We start from the raw sequence: 16,562 nt of genomic DNA on the forward strand, positions 1-16,562 counted from the left end.
AGGCTTGAATGGCAAGTCCAAACAGTCCAAACAGTCTAAACAGCAGTAGTATTAAATCCACAGAGGTGCAGGGATGAGATACAGAAAAGCGCAGGTCCACGTAACCAAAAACAGAAGCTTGAAAGCACTGCCAAAAAGCAACATGACATTGATAACGATCTGACAAGGGAACAAAGGATCTGGGCCGGTACTTGAAGTAAGTGGTTGACGAAGGAATGAGTTGCAGGTGAAGAGTGGGCGGAGTAGGTCAGGTAGCTGCAGGACTGATGAGTGAAGTGGGAACAGGTGTGTCAATGGGGAAAGGAGGAAAAGTCCGAGGGCGGGGCCTGGGAGAAGTGAGAAGTAAGTAGGAGGTGGAGAGGGAGTGCACTCTGTTTGTAGTCACACTCACAGCTGAGAGAAGTTCCCTTCATTAAGGTGTAGGGTGTAAACAGTGGCAAGCTTAGGGACTAACTTACATTTTTTCTGTTTCTTTTTGTTTCTTTTTTATTGTATTTAAGTTGTGGGCAGTTCTCATTTCACAAAAAATGATGGTCCTGATTTTGTTAATTGTCCAAATAGCCCATTAAAACTGCACAAACTGGCCATATAAACCTGTGTGTTTACTCTTTTCATCTTTAGCACTACAAAATCACTGGGTTATATTTGCATTTACTATGTTTCGCATGTAACTGCCAATCCAATGGCACTCTAACACTGCAAGTATAAGTGGAGTACTGAAAGCCTGTTTTGCATTACTAGAATTTATCTGTGGTCATTAATGACATTAATGTTTTCCCTCTGAAACAATAAATGTGTTCACCTTTTCCTTTATGGCACCTAAGTTTGTGGTCAGGAGTATAGTAGATAATACAGGTCATGACATTTATTGGGATATAACAATCAGAGGTTGTGAACATTCCTGTCTCAGGAGATATGAAGGATACACGAAGGGATTGTTGTTAGAATAGAGTTATATACCTCTAAAAAAACTAATGATTATCTTTAAAAAACAACAAAAAAAGCTTAAGTACAAATAATTATTAGTTTTATTACAAAACGTAATGTAAATCTAGGCCCATTTGCATATAAAACAAATAAAAAACATGTAATTTTACTTTGCAAAAGTGCACGTTTAAATTAACTGTCAGAAGTGTTGCGAAAAAAAATCTGTCAATTTTTAAATTTTTTAGAATTTAAATACATTAATAAACTGTCGATATAAATGTTTTCTTTCTCTAAATGTAGGTTAACTGTACTTTTACACTGGAATTCTTCATTTCAAAAATAAGCTGCAAAAATGAATTCTTATTAAAGTAGAATAAGATTTGTCTGCATAATAACTTTAAACACTGAAATAAACAATGAAATAATGAAAATTTGCAGGAGACCCCCCCAACAGATGTTATACCATAGAATTAAAACTTAATGCCTGTAGCAACAATATGAAAATATTTAACAATACGAATTAAAAATGACACCAGAGGTCCTTTTTTCTTTTTTATTAATATAAATCCCTTCACAACACAAAATTTAAAAAAAAAAAAAGATGACAAACCAATCTCTAAAATGTTTTTTTTTCTGTTGGAACAGCTTATTCTATAATACAATAAAAAAAAAAGAAAGAAACCGTACCTGTTCTCACACACACGCTACATAAACACACATACATATATACACTAAATTAAAGAAATATAACAAAAAAATTCAAATATATTTAAATGGTAAAGCATAATTTAACTGCAATGGGACATAATTTGCAATCAAAAGCTGACAAACCAATCTCTTAAAACATATCAAACCATCCAAGATACAAATAATAATAATAATAAGTAATAATAATAAGAAGAAGAAGAACAACAACAACACGCATTTTTTATATAAATAAATAAAATATGCATACAAACTAATAAAAACAAAAATAATATTTAATACAAATATGAAATATATATATTTAAAAATAAATAATTAAATAAATTAAAATAGTAAAGCAGAATGAACTTGCAATGGAAAATCTGAACAAGGGCTGGGCGATATGGACAATATCCAATATGACATTTTTGACCTAATACCAATATTGTGATATATTGGTTCTTTCACAAAATATTTCCACAATTAAATTTTTGATGAACAATACTTAACAATTTACATCAGATGACCAAGCAAGTAGAAACAAATAATAAAATGGCTACAACAGTCTAATAAAAAATTAATACGAAAAACTGTACCCTTTATTGCAATGCATCCTTTAAAGCTTGTAAAAAAGGCATCTGAACACAGCCTTTCACAAGCATTTAAACACAAGAAATCTGACATCAATCCAGGTTTGAAAGGGTTAAAATGAGTAAAAGAAAAAGGTAACTCTTATGCTTTATCACAGTATTATGGTATCCAAAATTCCAGACGATATGCAATCTTATATTATGACATTGATAAAACATTGATATACTGCTCAGCCCTAATTTGAATATTTAAACATTAGACATTACAAATCAACAAACAAACTAATATCCAAATTAACAAATTCAACTTGAAATGGCTTTTGGAACACACTTGGTTATACTTTTGAACTGTATGTGTAAATTTAAGGATGCATTCACCACCAAATCCGGCAATGTGGCATCTTTTCGAAGGGTTGTGTGGAGGTGTGGGAGTGTTTATTTGTGCTTTAGCTAGCTCACTCGACCACCAACGCTTTCTCTCTCTCTGTCTTCTTCTCTCTTTTTAAAATGAATTGGGAAGCCAACTTTACTTTTGACTTTATCAAATGAAGAGAATAGCCTCCCCTCGTCTTGGTAATGTCTTTACTCCCTCATGCTACAATGACAAATGTAATCTAAACACAAAGGCTCTTCCGGTCTGTGTGCCATAAATCATTTCATCTGATTTCGCAGGGAATAGAATTAGACAGAATAATTATATAGAAATGGCCAATCTTCTCTCTGATGGTCTCGTCTGCTTATGTTGGTCATACAGAGGCTTCATGACACTGTTTCATAACCAGTTAAAAGTTCCTTGTAGTAACTTTAATCTTATGAGGGACAAATGAAAGTTAATTTCCTGGGATATTTGGCTTTATTAACATTTCTTTTAATATCAATGGAACATTTGCAACGTATGACAGCATCAATATCTAGACGGCACATAGAACTAAATAAAACAAACAAAAGTTAATGGTCATTTTCTAAAGCAAAGATACTTAAACATGTCTTTTCAAAAACTAAAACTACTGTAAAAAAACAAAACAAAGCAACAACAACAATAAAAAACAGTAGAAAAATGACTGATATTAGTTCAGTAAATGTCAGACAACTGAAAACAAAACTTTCCTGCAGGGGTCAGTACAGTTTCACAATGAACCACCAGCAGTTGTGTTGCTGACTTCCAGCTTCATGCTGCTCACCAGGCGTAGAGAGATGTCTGATGGCAGCCCACGTCTCACCAGTTCATCCTTAAGCTGGAGAAGGGAGCAAAAAGTGGTGCTGAAATATGATCACTGTTATCTGAGATATGATATTATGATGTGGCAGAACTGATACAGATTACTCTGAACAACTTTTGTTTTCAGTCAGGAGGAACAAAACTATACTGTGCTTATATGAAACATTCTCTCTTGACACTTTTGACCTTAGATGGATACTGACAACAATATATTGTGTATGTGTGATAAATAGTTCTTGGTATTCCCCCGAGGTTTGGTCTCCCTGCCTTGAAGAGCTGTTAACAAAACCAGTTTTGGCTTAAATGAAGGGCTGCATTTCTGCTGCATTGCAAACATAGTGATGAGAGAAGATGTCTCTCATCACTATGGGTAATACAGACACTAATAAAGGCAGTCAGAAATAGTTGTGGTTGTTGTAGCAGTCAAGTAGTAGGAGCAGGAAAACTTCACTTTCAGACTTATGACAACTAGAAGAACAGTATTAGTACCAGTGCTAGTAGTTATGGTAGTAGTGATATTCCCATTTACCCTTTCTGGCTCCAATGGATTCACCAGCTCACTCTTTTTTAATGGAGACAGCCGTCTTTGCTCCCAGTTTGTCAAACAAACACGTCAAATAGGTTCACTAACAGAAAAACAATTACATTTCAGCTATAATCACTATCTTGTGGAACTGCACTCTGCACAATCGAACACATCTGTCAGCTTTGTAATGTGATTGATGGCTTCTGGCTGCTGTTCAAAACACCACAGATTTACTGTACATCAGTTCTACCTTGTTCAAGCTTCCTCATTTCACGAATTTAAGCATCCAAAAATGATTAAAAACATGTCAATGAGCCACGTCACTACACTGGGTCACATGTTCCTTCATCATAAAGAGTATGGGCATGTTAGTTTGTTTAGAAACGGCTCCAAAGACTAAGACTTTATTTATTACAAATTCTATATCAGTGAATAAGATATCCACAGCGGGTGCAGTTATCTGATGCTTTGACACGATGGGATGAGAAGAGATTTACCTGTTGTATGACAGTATTTCTGATGTAGTCCTCAGACAGTGGATATGAAGAGGAAATCCTCATATTCAGACCTACAACAACTAGAAACACAATGGCTACATTACAATGAAGGCCAGAAGGGTGCTGAAACTAAGTAATACAGTAATAAAATACATTCCCAGGCCACTCAGTGATGGTTAAAACATCATCATTCGTCATACTCACAGTTGTTTGTGATGTCGAGAGTTGTGTCTTGAGGCGTAGTGACTGAATGTGGACTTGTTGAACTTGGTGTAGTAGATGTATTGTTTGGTGTTGCGGTCTGTGGTGCAGTTGTTGAAGAAAAATTGGTTGCACTTGCAGTTGTAGAGGAGACATTTGTTGAACTTTGTGTAGTAGATGTATTGTTGGGTGTTGTGGTTTGTGGTGTAGTTGTTGAAGAAAAATTGGTTGCACTTGCAGTTGTAGAGGAGACATTTATTGAACTTTGTGTAGTAGATGTATTGTTGGGTGTTGTGGTTTGTGGTGTAGTTGTCGAAGAAAAATTGGTTGCACTTGCAGTTGTAGAGGAGACATTTGTTGAACTTTGTGTAGTAGATGTATCGTTGGGTGTTGTGGTTTGTGGTGTAGTTGTCGAAGAAAAATTGGTTGCACTTGCAGTTGTAGAGGAGACATTTGTTGAACTTTGTGTAGTAGATGTATCGTTGGGTGTTGTGGTTTGTGGTGTAGTTGTCCAAGAAAAAGTTGTTAAATTTTGTGGTGTAATAGTAGAGGGAGTGGTGGGTGTACTTATAGTTGGTATAGTGGTTGCTGGTTTTGAAAAAAAAATTGAAAATAAAAGATAGATTATACATTAATATTTTTATCCATCCAGGAAATCATCAATGGAATTTAAAACATGAAAAAATAGGGAAGGGCTCTACTCACCATTTCCAACAGTCACAATGACACATCTAAACTCCGATTGATATGTGGTTGAACTGTGGAGATAAATCAATACTGTAGCTTATTTACAAAATGATGTTACAAATTATTTTTAAATATTTTTTTGTTTGAGAGAGAAATGTTATGCAGTAAGTGTCCATACATACAGTGCTCGACCATTAATTTTATTTATGGCTGCTATTGCAGATGGGACAAAACTTGCTAATACGAGCATTGTTTCATTTTGAAGGAATAGTTTTAGAACATTTTGTGAAATATGCTTTCTTTCTGAGTGTTAGACGAGAAGATTGATGCCACTTTCAAATTTGTCAGTTAAATATGAAGGAGTCCCAGTCAAGAAATAATCCTGCACATAACTCCCTGTAAAACCACAACTTGTAGTTTTTACACTTTAAAAACTACCAATTAAACAAGATCGAATGTGTTAATTTATGAGCATTAGAGGTTCGGACAGGTGGAAGTTGTTTTTTTTTACCTTTAGACAGAGCCAGGCTAGCTGTTTCTCATCTGTTTCCAGTCTTTATTGCTAAACTAAGCTATCATCTCCTGGCTGTAGCTTCATATTTGCTGTACGGACATGACAGTGGTATCAATCTTCACAAAATATGAAGGTATTCCTTTAAAGTTCAATAACCAAGACTACACAGAAGTAATGTTACGAGTGAATTTTGAAGGAAATTTTAAAAATTAAAGCAAATAATGCTACTCTCTCAACTGATAACATTGTATTTTAGGAAATGCTTTTCTTCCCCAAAACTGCTTTTTTTAAATAATACCTAAATGTATGCACTAATGACCTGAAACTAATGCCATAAGAAACACATTTCAGTTTTTAATTTATTTTTTTAATGGGACTGACTTCAACTCTGCCTGGACGACAAAACAGACAGGGTGGCTTTCTCCATTTTGACTCTCAGACGGTGTCCATCTCAGGATGAACTGTCCTGCTCCCAATGTAGTCTCAATTATATTGTACGGCCCGCTGAACAGCAGCTCAGAGATCCTGTAACAAAGAGAAGAGAAAAAAAGGCTTGTCAAGTTAAATACACATTTCCAAAACCTCCCCACCCATGAATGGAGTAAAGTTGTTTTCCGTGATGGCATGACTGTCACTTTGGCACCTGACTCAGCTTTCTCTTTAATTTTGTTTCTTTCATGACAGTCGAGTCAAATGAGCTAACCATTATTAACCTCAAATTTGATTTAATAAAAGGCAGCGGCAAACAGAAAAGTCTTCAGCCTTAACTTAAAAGAACTGCTGCATATCTCTCGGAGTTTTTTCCAGATATATAATATACAAATATGTCTGTTCCAGTATTTTAAAATCAATTCTTTGACAGACAGGAAGCCAGTGTAAAGAGCTGAGAGCTGGAGTGATATGATCCACTTTCTTGGTCTTAGTGACGACTAAAGCAGCAGCGTTCTGAATCAGCTGCAGCTGTCTGATCATTTTTTTAGGGAGACTTGTAAAGACACAGTTACGGTAGTCGAGTCTACTGAAGATAAATGCATGGACATGTTTTTCCAAATCTTGCTGAGCCATAAGTCTTTTAATCCTTGATATACTCTTACGGTGATAGTAGGCTGACTTTGTAATTGTATTAATGTGGCTGTTGAAATTCACGTCTGAGTCCATGACTACCACAAGATTTCTGGCTTTGTTTGTGGATTTTAACATTACTGATTGAAGCTGAGTGCTGACTTTTAATTGTTTTTCCTTGGCACCAAAAACAATTACTTCAATTTTGTCTTTGTTTAGGCTAACTGAAGAAAATTCTGGCCCATCCAATTGTTGATTTGTTCAATGCACCAACTCAATGTTGTATTGGACCATAGTCCCCTAGTGTTATGGTTATGTAAATTTGTGTTTCGTCTGCATAATTATGGTAACTTACAGACGGGTGACAAATTAAAGTAAAAACTGGTCCAGGTCTGAATGCCTGATTCCTACAGTGAGGGGATCTGGTGGCTCTGTCATGCTGCGGGGGGCATTTTGCTGGCATGGTTTGGTCCACTTGTCCCCTTGGGGGGAAGGGTCACTGCAAATCAATACAAAGTTGTTCTGAGTGATCACCTTTATCCTATGATAAAACATTTCTATCCTGATGGGAGTGGTCTCTTCCAGGATGACAATGCCCCAATTCACAGGATTCACTCTTGTCAAACCAGTCTTGTGCATTGGTGTTGGAGTTACCCAACACAACAAATTAGATTCCTTGTGCACCTAATGTGGATAACTACTTTTTGTCTTATCAGAGTGTTCTGCAGGAGATCATTAACTTGTAGTATTTTGATATCTAAATCCTTTTAAAGTGTTTTCTTTTGACTTACGTGGAGTTATTTGCTTCTGCATGGATACTGATCTCCAAGGTCTGATTGACAGAGGTGTGCAGTTGAGCTCTGTTGGCTGGGGTTGGAGGCAGGAACTTGGGAAGGTAGAGTCCCTCTGTGCAGGATGGCACCACAGGATCCACTGGAACAATAAAGAAAACGTTGGTCTGTCCATCAGTCAATCTACCATTTTGGTCTGGACTACAGTATCTTGGCAACTGTTGGATGGATCGCCATAAAAAGTTGTTGGCCCCCAGAAGATGAATCCTAATAACTGGTGATCCCATTGTGTTGCCTCTAGAGCTACAAACATGCACATTTTCAGACAGTCTCTCCTGGATGGAAATAGTTGTTTACAGAATTAAAAAACAGCGCTTGAGAGAGAAGTTAAATCCTGACTCCTTTCTCACGTCCCAAGAGCAGGCCAACTGTGGTGTGAAGTGGGTGAGAATATTGGATTGTCAGAGTTGGAAAACTACAGAAATTGTCAAAGAAATGTCTAATGAATAAATGTCAAATGAAATACTTTTTGAGACATTTCACTCAAAACCACAAATATCAGCTTCATGGTGGCACTAGAGGAAAAGTCATTAGGATTCATTCTCTGGAAAACCATGAATATCTTGACAAAGTAGTTGTTGAGATATTTCAGTCTGAACCAAAGAGGTGGACCTACCGACCGACAGACAAACATTGCCATCCATAGTGCCAACTAACACAGATATGCACTCCAAAACAAATGTTTTCACTCAGTCAAGATCAGCTATAAATCCAGGCTATCAAAACATCAAATCTTACCCCTTAATACAAACTGGACAGGTATTTTGCTGATAGCATCATTGGTAGTTTTCACCTCCTGCGAACCATCAATTAGAGTCAGGTTGATAGTCTGTCTGGGAAAGTCCTCCATCATCAACTGCACGGCGTACGCACCTTCATTACTGCTATTGGTGGGGCTGAATGACAGAGTACAAGACTGCAAAAGAATAAACCAGAATCAGAGAAAATAAGAGACAACCTCAAAACCACTAGTTCAGTTCATGTAATAAAACTGAGGCTATAAAGCTATTTTAGCTCCAGTCAAAATCATGATCAGGGTTTTGTTTCTTTGCTGGTTTTCACATACTGGTCTTTGGTCAAGGTGACTCAGTGAGCCAAGACTAAAACACATCCAGTGTATAAAACTGGAACAGTGTAATCTCCACACAACTGCTGTTCACCATTGAGATAATGGTGTTTTCATAAATCATATTCTCACTTGAAAACCACAATATGTACAGTGGGAGAGAAGCCATACAGAGAAGGATATTCTTTGGCATTGTGCAACCCTGTGCATTAGTTTCCATGTATTGCATTTTTCAGGCAGCTGACCTGTGCCTTAGTACATGTTGGACCTGTTTTGTTGAGATAAAGTCAGTCAGTCAGTCTAGTGAATGACATTCTATTGGCATTCTGCTGAACCTTAATTACAGTTGTACAATGGGAGAAATAAGTATTCAACACGCTGCCTTTTAAAAAAAACATATTTCCAGTGCAGCTGTTCATATGAAATTAAGACCAGACATTGGTATTAACTCAATAAGGCAACACAGCTAACAAAATCATAACATTCAAATCAGTAGCAAAAAGTTCTGTGCATTAAATTGAATGACACAAGAAAAAAGTGTTGAACACACAGTAAGAAAACACGCTGAACCAGGTGATTCCACTAATTAGTCTTCTAACCTGTGCTAATTAGAATCAGCTGGGTTAGTACATGTGGCTATTAGTACTTCCACTCTTTTAAAAAAGGTTAGATGTCTGTGAATGCATCATTTGTTACTGAGCTGTCATGTGAGACGGGTAGAGGCATCCAAAGATCTTTGCAACAAGATTGTTGAGCAATATAGGAATGGCACAGGTTACCGCCTGATTTCTCAACTTCTAAATGTTCCCATAAGCACTCTTGGGGCCATTAACTGCAAGTGGAAGACGCAACACTCCAACATCAACCAGCCATGCACAGGAATTCCTCGCAAGATTGCTGACCGGGCAGTCAGAAAATTAGTCAGAGGAGTAGCCCATGATCCAAAGACCACTTGAAAAGAGCTCCAGAAAGACCTGGAAGAAGCAGGTACAATTGTCATGGAAAAAACAACAGGCAATGCACACTATGGTCTCCATGCACGATCACCCCATAAGACTTCATTACTGAAGAAAAGACATGTTGAAGCTTGTTTGAAGTTTGCACCACAACATTTGGAGAAGCCTGCAGATTACTGGAGGAACGTGGTGTGGTCAGATTGGACAAAAATTGAAATTTTTAGCAATAACACTACATGCCATGTTTGGAAGAGAAATGGCTCTGCATATGACCCTAAAAATACCATGCCTATAGTGAAATTTGGAGATGGAAGCATTATGGTATGGGGCTGTTTCTCTTCTCATGGTACCAGCAGAATCAAAATTGTTGAAGGGAAGATGAATGGAGCCATGTATCAGGATATTCTTGAGAACAATCTGTTGCCATCCAGGCAACAGGATGAGGATGAGAGGCTGCAAAGGACACTTACTGGTTCCAGAGACAGAAAATAAAGGTGTTGGAATGACCCAGTCAACCACTGGACTTGAGCGCAATTGAACATTTATGGAAGGAACCGAAGATAGAGATTCACCAATGGGCCCCCAGAATCTTCAACATTTGAAGACTGTCTGCTTAGACAAATGGGCCAAAATCCCCCCTGGACACTGAGAGATTTGTTTCTTCATACGGGAAGTGTCTTGAAGCTGTCGTTGCAAACAAAGGCTTCTCCACCAAGTATTAGTTACATTTCAGATACGGTGTTCAATACTTTTTTCCCATGTCATTGCAATTTAATGCACACAACTTTTTTTTTATTGATTGGACGCTATGATTTCTTTAGCTGTGTTGCCTAATTGAGTTAATATCCATGTCTGGTCTTAATTGCATATGAATAGCTGCACTGGAAATATGTTTCCTGAAAAAAATGGTGACGTGTTGAATACTTATTTTCCCCACTGTATGTCTTTTGGACTGACTTTACTCATTTGTGCCAAACATGTTGACTTGCTTTATAATGGTGTCATCTTCAAGTGCTAGTGTCTGTTGCATCAGTATCTGCCCAGTTTGTTATAAAACATGAGATTCATTTACATAAGAGTTAGTGTAGACAATGGTTACTCACTGATGAGAGGTTGAGAACAGACGGTGGTGTGCAGGGGTCACACTCTTGTAATGTGTTTGTGTCATTTCCATATCTGCATTTAACCTCGTCTCCATCAGGGTCGAATGCCAAAAGGTTGAAATCTCTCTGACAGTTTGAAGGAACCCTGAGAGAATGAAAGAGAGAGACTGAGATGAGATTGAGATTCTTTGGCATTGTACATTAGTTTCTGTGTTAAGTATTTTTCAGGCAGCCAACCTGTGCCAAAGTACATGTTGGACCTGTTTTGGCGTGATAAAAGTAAAGGTCAACTGTCAGTCTAGTGAATGCCATTCTAATTGAATTCTACAGAACCTTAATTACTTTTTCTTAAATGTTTTCTCCAGGAAACTACCTTGCACCTTTTTGAATTTAGGCCTGAACTTGAACACAAGTCAACAGATTTCCCCTTTAAAAGGTGTTTGCCCATAAAGCTGTCATTTTTAATACCTTTTTCTATGCATAACAAGTTTCTACATTGGGGATAAAATAAAAACCCTACAAAGTCCACCCTTTGAAATAAACTATAGCAGGGAATGCTGGAGATGATACTTACATTAGCACACATTTTTATATTGCGAAATTGATATACAATTCACTGAAACACAGTTTATGGATAATATAACTGGACAGGAATGTTTGTTTGTTTGTTTTTTAATTAATGCAGCATTTACATCACAGATGATTTAATCCTATGAAAAATCCAATAATGCATTTAAAGTTCTGCTCATTGATTTGCAACACCCAGAGATACTAAAGGATAGCTACCACAGTATAAACATCTCTGAGGGGTGACAAATTTATATTGCTTGATGGAATATATATGTTGTACACATTGTTACATATGTATGTATATATGTCGCCAACAGTAACCCAAAACAAACATACACAGCTGGCAGCATCATGAAAGCCTCAAAATAACTCACATTTCTACTACAGCTGAAGTTCATTCATTTGACAGAGTTCGGCTCCTTTGAGCCTTTTCTCGACATTTTCAGATGAAATTCAAACACCATCATTCTGGCCTTGCTGCTTACTGGGCTATGTAAGTTACTGAAGGGCTAATTATATTTTGATAGCAAACAAAATTGTTTAAATACATACAGTAATTAATAATGAAAAACAGTGAGTAGGCTTACCTCACGACAGGCAGGATGGTTGTCTGTGGTGATGTGTTGGCTTGTCCGGTGTCTGACCGGTTCCTCACTTCCAACAGAGCCACGACTCTCCAATTTACGATGTTATTTTTAATATTACTTATCCAGCTAAAGCCTGCCAACCTTTGGTGGAAGTTCATGGAAAAATCAGTTATTATTTTGCTGCACAGAACCTGTATCCATGTGCAAATAAATAATTGGCTTTCCAGGAGGCACTAGCACATCAACATTAACCTTTGGCATGAAAAAAAAAAATCCAAACCACCTCCAAACTTTGGTGGAGGTGGTGATTTTTTTACCCTTCAGTGACAGTTTGAAAATGACAATTTTTGGCCTGCTGTGAAATAATGGACTTTGCCAATTTAATTTTTTACAAAGAACACTCACGGCAGCAGCAACGGAGGGTTGCTGGGAACCAGCAAAATAGAGATTTCCTCTGTCAAACACCATACATTGCTCCCCTCGTCGACCGTGCTTAGCACTAAGCTCTCATTTCGACAATTCCAATAGAAGCACTGCAACGTTGAATTTGTGCAAGCGTGGAGGCTCAGCTTCACCTGTAGTATTACAGTGAGGAGATGTTATGGCATTAATGACAACAGCCATGATACAAAAGGGATGTTAACTTGGGAAAAGATGATACTTTGAGGACGTTTATCTGTGAACCTGCTGATATACAAAAGTATCTTAATAAAATTATCTATATTGTTTTCTTGAGATAACAGGATAAAAACAACACGAACCTCATGGAAAGATGTTTTCCAAAAGTCTGTCAATCAATTTTTGGAGGAAAAAAATCCTAATTTGAATCCTTTATTGTACAGTATATTTTTGAATAATTAAATCATTACCCAAATCCCAGAAATACTGTAATTAATCTATATTTTCTGTTTTTATTCCTTAAAGGTCAGACTTATTTACAGGACACTGTCACAAGTTTATGTGCTGTCAAATTTCTTCTTATTGCATTAACAAAGGTGAATAACTTGGATTAGAAAGAAAATGTACGTACCATGACAGATCCATCTGCCTGAGTGTTTTTTGGGTAGTAGGTCAGCACTGTCCCATAAAAATGACTGGCCTGGGAGCTGCAGACCAGCAGCAGCAGCAGCAGAAGGTGTGACATGGTGAATGTAATCACTTCACTACAGAAAGACAATAAATGAATACCAACACCAATCCATGTACTTCCAAAGACAGCCTCTTTCCACTCTCTCACTCCCTTTTTCTATTTGTCTGTCACCCACACGGAAGAACGAAGCAAACAATACACAAGGAAACTGTCTGGTATGAGGAAATGTCTTGTGTCCTGGTTACAAGTTTATGATTAAACTTTATGAAAATGTGAATAGAAGATAGAAATCTACCATCTCGGCCACATTACACGTGCTTTTTCATTAATTATGAAGTATTTGTATGTTGTATTTCTACTGCCTGCTACAACTTTCTGTTCAGATGTTTTCTTTAATGTCCTCTTGTGAGTCTTGATAAGCTCACAACATCAATGGCTCCAAAAAACCATCTCTCTGATGACTGGAAAGTGAATTTCAGTCTGACTGCCCCATTAGTGAATTGGGAGCTGTTGATATTGAGCGCATATTAAAGGATATCACTGGCAGTTTTCTACAGTTGAATACTACATTTCCCCAGGTTTGCTGTATGTCAGTTAGTTTGTGATAATTTGGCTAAACACATATTTGGTAAAGGAAAATATAAGCATAATATCATCTGAAATATTAAAGGTATATAGACATAGCCCCCTCTATTTGACAGGGCCTCAAGATCAGATAAAAAATGCAGGCACATTTTAGTTTTTATGTGCTGTAGAGGCTAATTACCACTCACCTTGGGCCCTTGATTAGATTTGATGTTAAAGCTTAAATTGTCTTAAACATCAGAGGCTTCTGCCTGTTATTACTATGAGGAAAATCATTTCATTGGTAGCTGGACTGACGCCAAAACTTGACAGAAACAGTCAAATTTGTGTTCCAACAATGAACGATGAACCGTGTGATGTCTGAAAAGACTCAGCACCTGAGTAGACACTTGTCTGAAAATATTTACCGTCAAAAATCTGATAGGGTGGACGGACCAGTTCTTAGCGTGTGCTCAAATGAAAAATACCACTGTGTTTAAAAATGCAAGGGTTGACGTGATAAACTCAATCCAGAAAATCCAGTGTCAGGAATGTATATACTGTACGTGGGTATGTATGGGGACTTTCGGAGGTTAGTTATGTATAACTAAAGCTACGTCTGTTAGACACAGTACTTCTGCACATACACAACTTTTCTATTTTTACGACCCACAAGTCAGATCATGTATAGCCTAAGTATTGTAATGTTTATAATATTTATATATATATAATATAATATATAGATAGATTTAATTCCATTAACTTGACTTTTTATTTTGTTGTGTTTATTATGGTACTCCCAGGTCTGTTTCCTGCACTGCTGTAACATGCAAATATTCTCTCTGGAGTTTAATAAAGTTTTATCTAACACACACACATGCAGTCTCTCTCTCTCGTCTTCTCCTATAGACTTGCTCACCCCCCACCAAACACACACATATATATATATATATATATTTATTTACCACCCATGATTTATGTGCAGTACACTTATTTATATATTTACCACTTATGTGCAATAACGCAGCTGCACACCAACTAATATGCAATATAATGTATATTTGTGTATGTTGTGATTTGACAAACGACAAACAACAAATACACAGTACAATATTTTCTTTTTTTCCTCCTCAGCAGAAACCTGTTTTTCAAACAGAAGTCACAACTCTTCACTCATGAAAGCTGTGTTTTACATCCGCTGACTTTTATATTTTATGTCTTTAAGAGCTGCTGTTCAGTATATGTACAACTTAGTTTGGAGCCAGTCGTGGTCCAGTATGAAATTTACACAAGTGTGATGTGGAAACTTGAAGCCTCCAGCACACATTGACTGGACTTCTCAGTAAAGTAGGAGACATCTTGTGTGAAACAGTTCAACTTTAGAAATGAACAATATTTATATATTCATAGATTTTGGATTCTTTTCAGTGAGGCAGAATTAGTAGACTAGTAATTTTGAGAGTTTAACAAGGTTAAAAAAAACATTCATGTAAAAACCACACAAATTATTAGTCCAAGCAGAGTATTTTTTATACGTCCTAGAGTATGTCTGGAGGGAATCTTCAATTTTTCTTTGAAGACATTATTTTTGCAGTTGAGTTTATAGTGAGATTATGCATCCTTTAAAAGAAGAAACAACACCTTTTATTACAAGCAATAAATGTTACTTTGCTCAATTAAATTCACTCAGTTAACAACACAATACAGGAAAAACATAAAATTAAAAAAATATACATTATGATACTAGAATAATACTAATAATAGAGCAATAAAAGTATAATGCAGTATACACAGTATATGTATTGATGGTAGTTCTATAATATATAGGGGCAACGTAATTTGATAAGGCACGATGGCAGTCTGCTGCATGCTGAAGGAATCATGTCACATGTGATAAAGAAAAGAAAGAATAACAACTGTCACGGTGTGTATCAGGCAGCAGGGGAAGGACCTGCATGCAGACTATAGAGGCAGACATGGACAGTTCAGTGAGTTTATTGTCAAAAGTGAAGATACAAAAGCTCACAGGCTTGAATGGCAAGTCCAAACAGTCCAAACAGTCTAAACAGCAGTAGTATTAAATCCACAGAGGTGCAGGGACGAGATACAGAAAAGTCCAGACAGGCAGGCAAGCAAGCAGGTGCTGATATTGTACAGGTCCACGTAACCAAAAACAGAAGCTTGAAAGCACTGCCAAAAAGCAACATGACATTGATAACGATCTGACAAGGGAACAAAGGATCTGGGCCGGTACTTGAAGTAAGTGGTTGACGAAGGAATGAGTTGCAGGCGAGGATGGGTGGAGTAGGTCAGGTAACTGCAGGACTGATGAGTGAAGTGGGAACAGGTGTGTCGATGGGGAAAGGAGGGAAAGTCCGAGGGCAGGGCCTGGGAGAAGTGAGAAGTAAGTAGGAGGTGGAGAGGGAGTGCACTCTGTTTGTAGTCACCCTCACAGCTGAGTGAAGTTCCCTTCATTAAGGTGTAGGGTATAAACACAACGGCAAGCTTAGGGACTAACTTCCCTTTTTATTTGTGAATTTTGTGTATGTTTGTGTGTTTTTTCTGTTTCTTTTTGTTTCTTTTTTATTGTATTTTTGTATTTAAGTTGTGGGCAGTTCTCATTTCACAAAAAATGATGGTCCTGATTTTGTTAATTGTCCAAATAGCCCATTAAAACTGTGCAAACTGGCCATATAAACCTGTGTGTTTACTCTTTTCATCTTTAGCACTACAAAATCACTGGGTTATATTTGCATTTACTACATTTCGCATGTAACTGCCAATCCAATGGCACTCTAACACTGCAAGTATAAGTGGAGTACTGAAAGCCTGTTTTGCATTACTAGAATTTATCTGTGGTCATTAATG

General features: G+C 37.0%; 1 protein-coding gene across 1 annotated transcript; it reads right to left on the reverse strand.

Moving 5' to 3' along the window:
- Positions 1-2,824: 2,824 nt before the first annotated feature.
- Positions 2,825-13,184, reverse strand: LOC122974462 (flocculation protein FLO11-like). The gene is made up of 11 exons (XM_044342495.1): positions 13,071-13,184; positions 12,446-12,615; positions 12,041-12,181; positions 10,884-11,028; positions 8,497-8,674; positions 7,699-7,840; positions 6,227-6,370; positions 5,350-5,402; positions 4,648-5,232; positions 4,444-4,523; positions 2,825-3,436 (listed from the first exon to the last, which is right to left on the reverse strand). Exons 1-11 carry the CDS (start codon positions 13,182-13,184, stop codon positions 3,329-3,331), a joined length of 1,860 nt encoding a protein of 619 aa, XP_044198430.1. The 3' UTR covers positions 2,825-3,328.
- Positions 13,185-16,562: the final 3,378 nt, after the last annotated feature.

Source organism: Thunnus albacares, chromosome 22 (genome assembly GCF_914725855.1).
Source record: "Thunnus albacares chromosome 22, fThuAlb1.1, whole genome shotgun sequence".
NCBI classification, from domain to species: domain Eukaryota; kingdom Metazoa; phylum Chordata; class Actinopteri; order Scombriformes; family Scombridae; genus Thunnus; species Thunnus albacares.

Excerpts from the sequence above, each read along its gene's own strand:
- LOC122974462 (XM_044342495.1), bottom strand. The coding sequence starts at position 13,184 with ATGTCACACCTTCTGCTGCTGCTGCTGCTGGTCTGCAGCTCCCAGGCC. Across the intron at positions 6,371-7,698 it reads GCAGAAGCAAATAACTCCAC|GATCTCTGAGCTGCTGTTCA; the intron begins GTAAGTCAAAAG and ends TCTTTGTTACAG. Across the intron at positions 4,524-4,647 it reads TCTCGACATCACAAACAACT|TTGTTGTAGGTCTGAATATG; the intron begins GTGAGTATGACG and ends TTGTGTTTCTAG.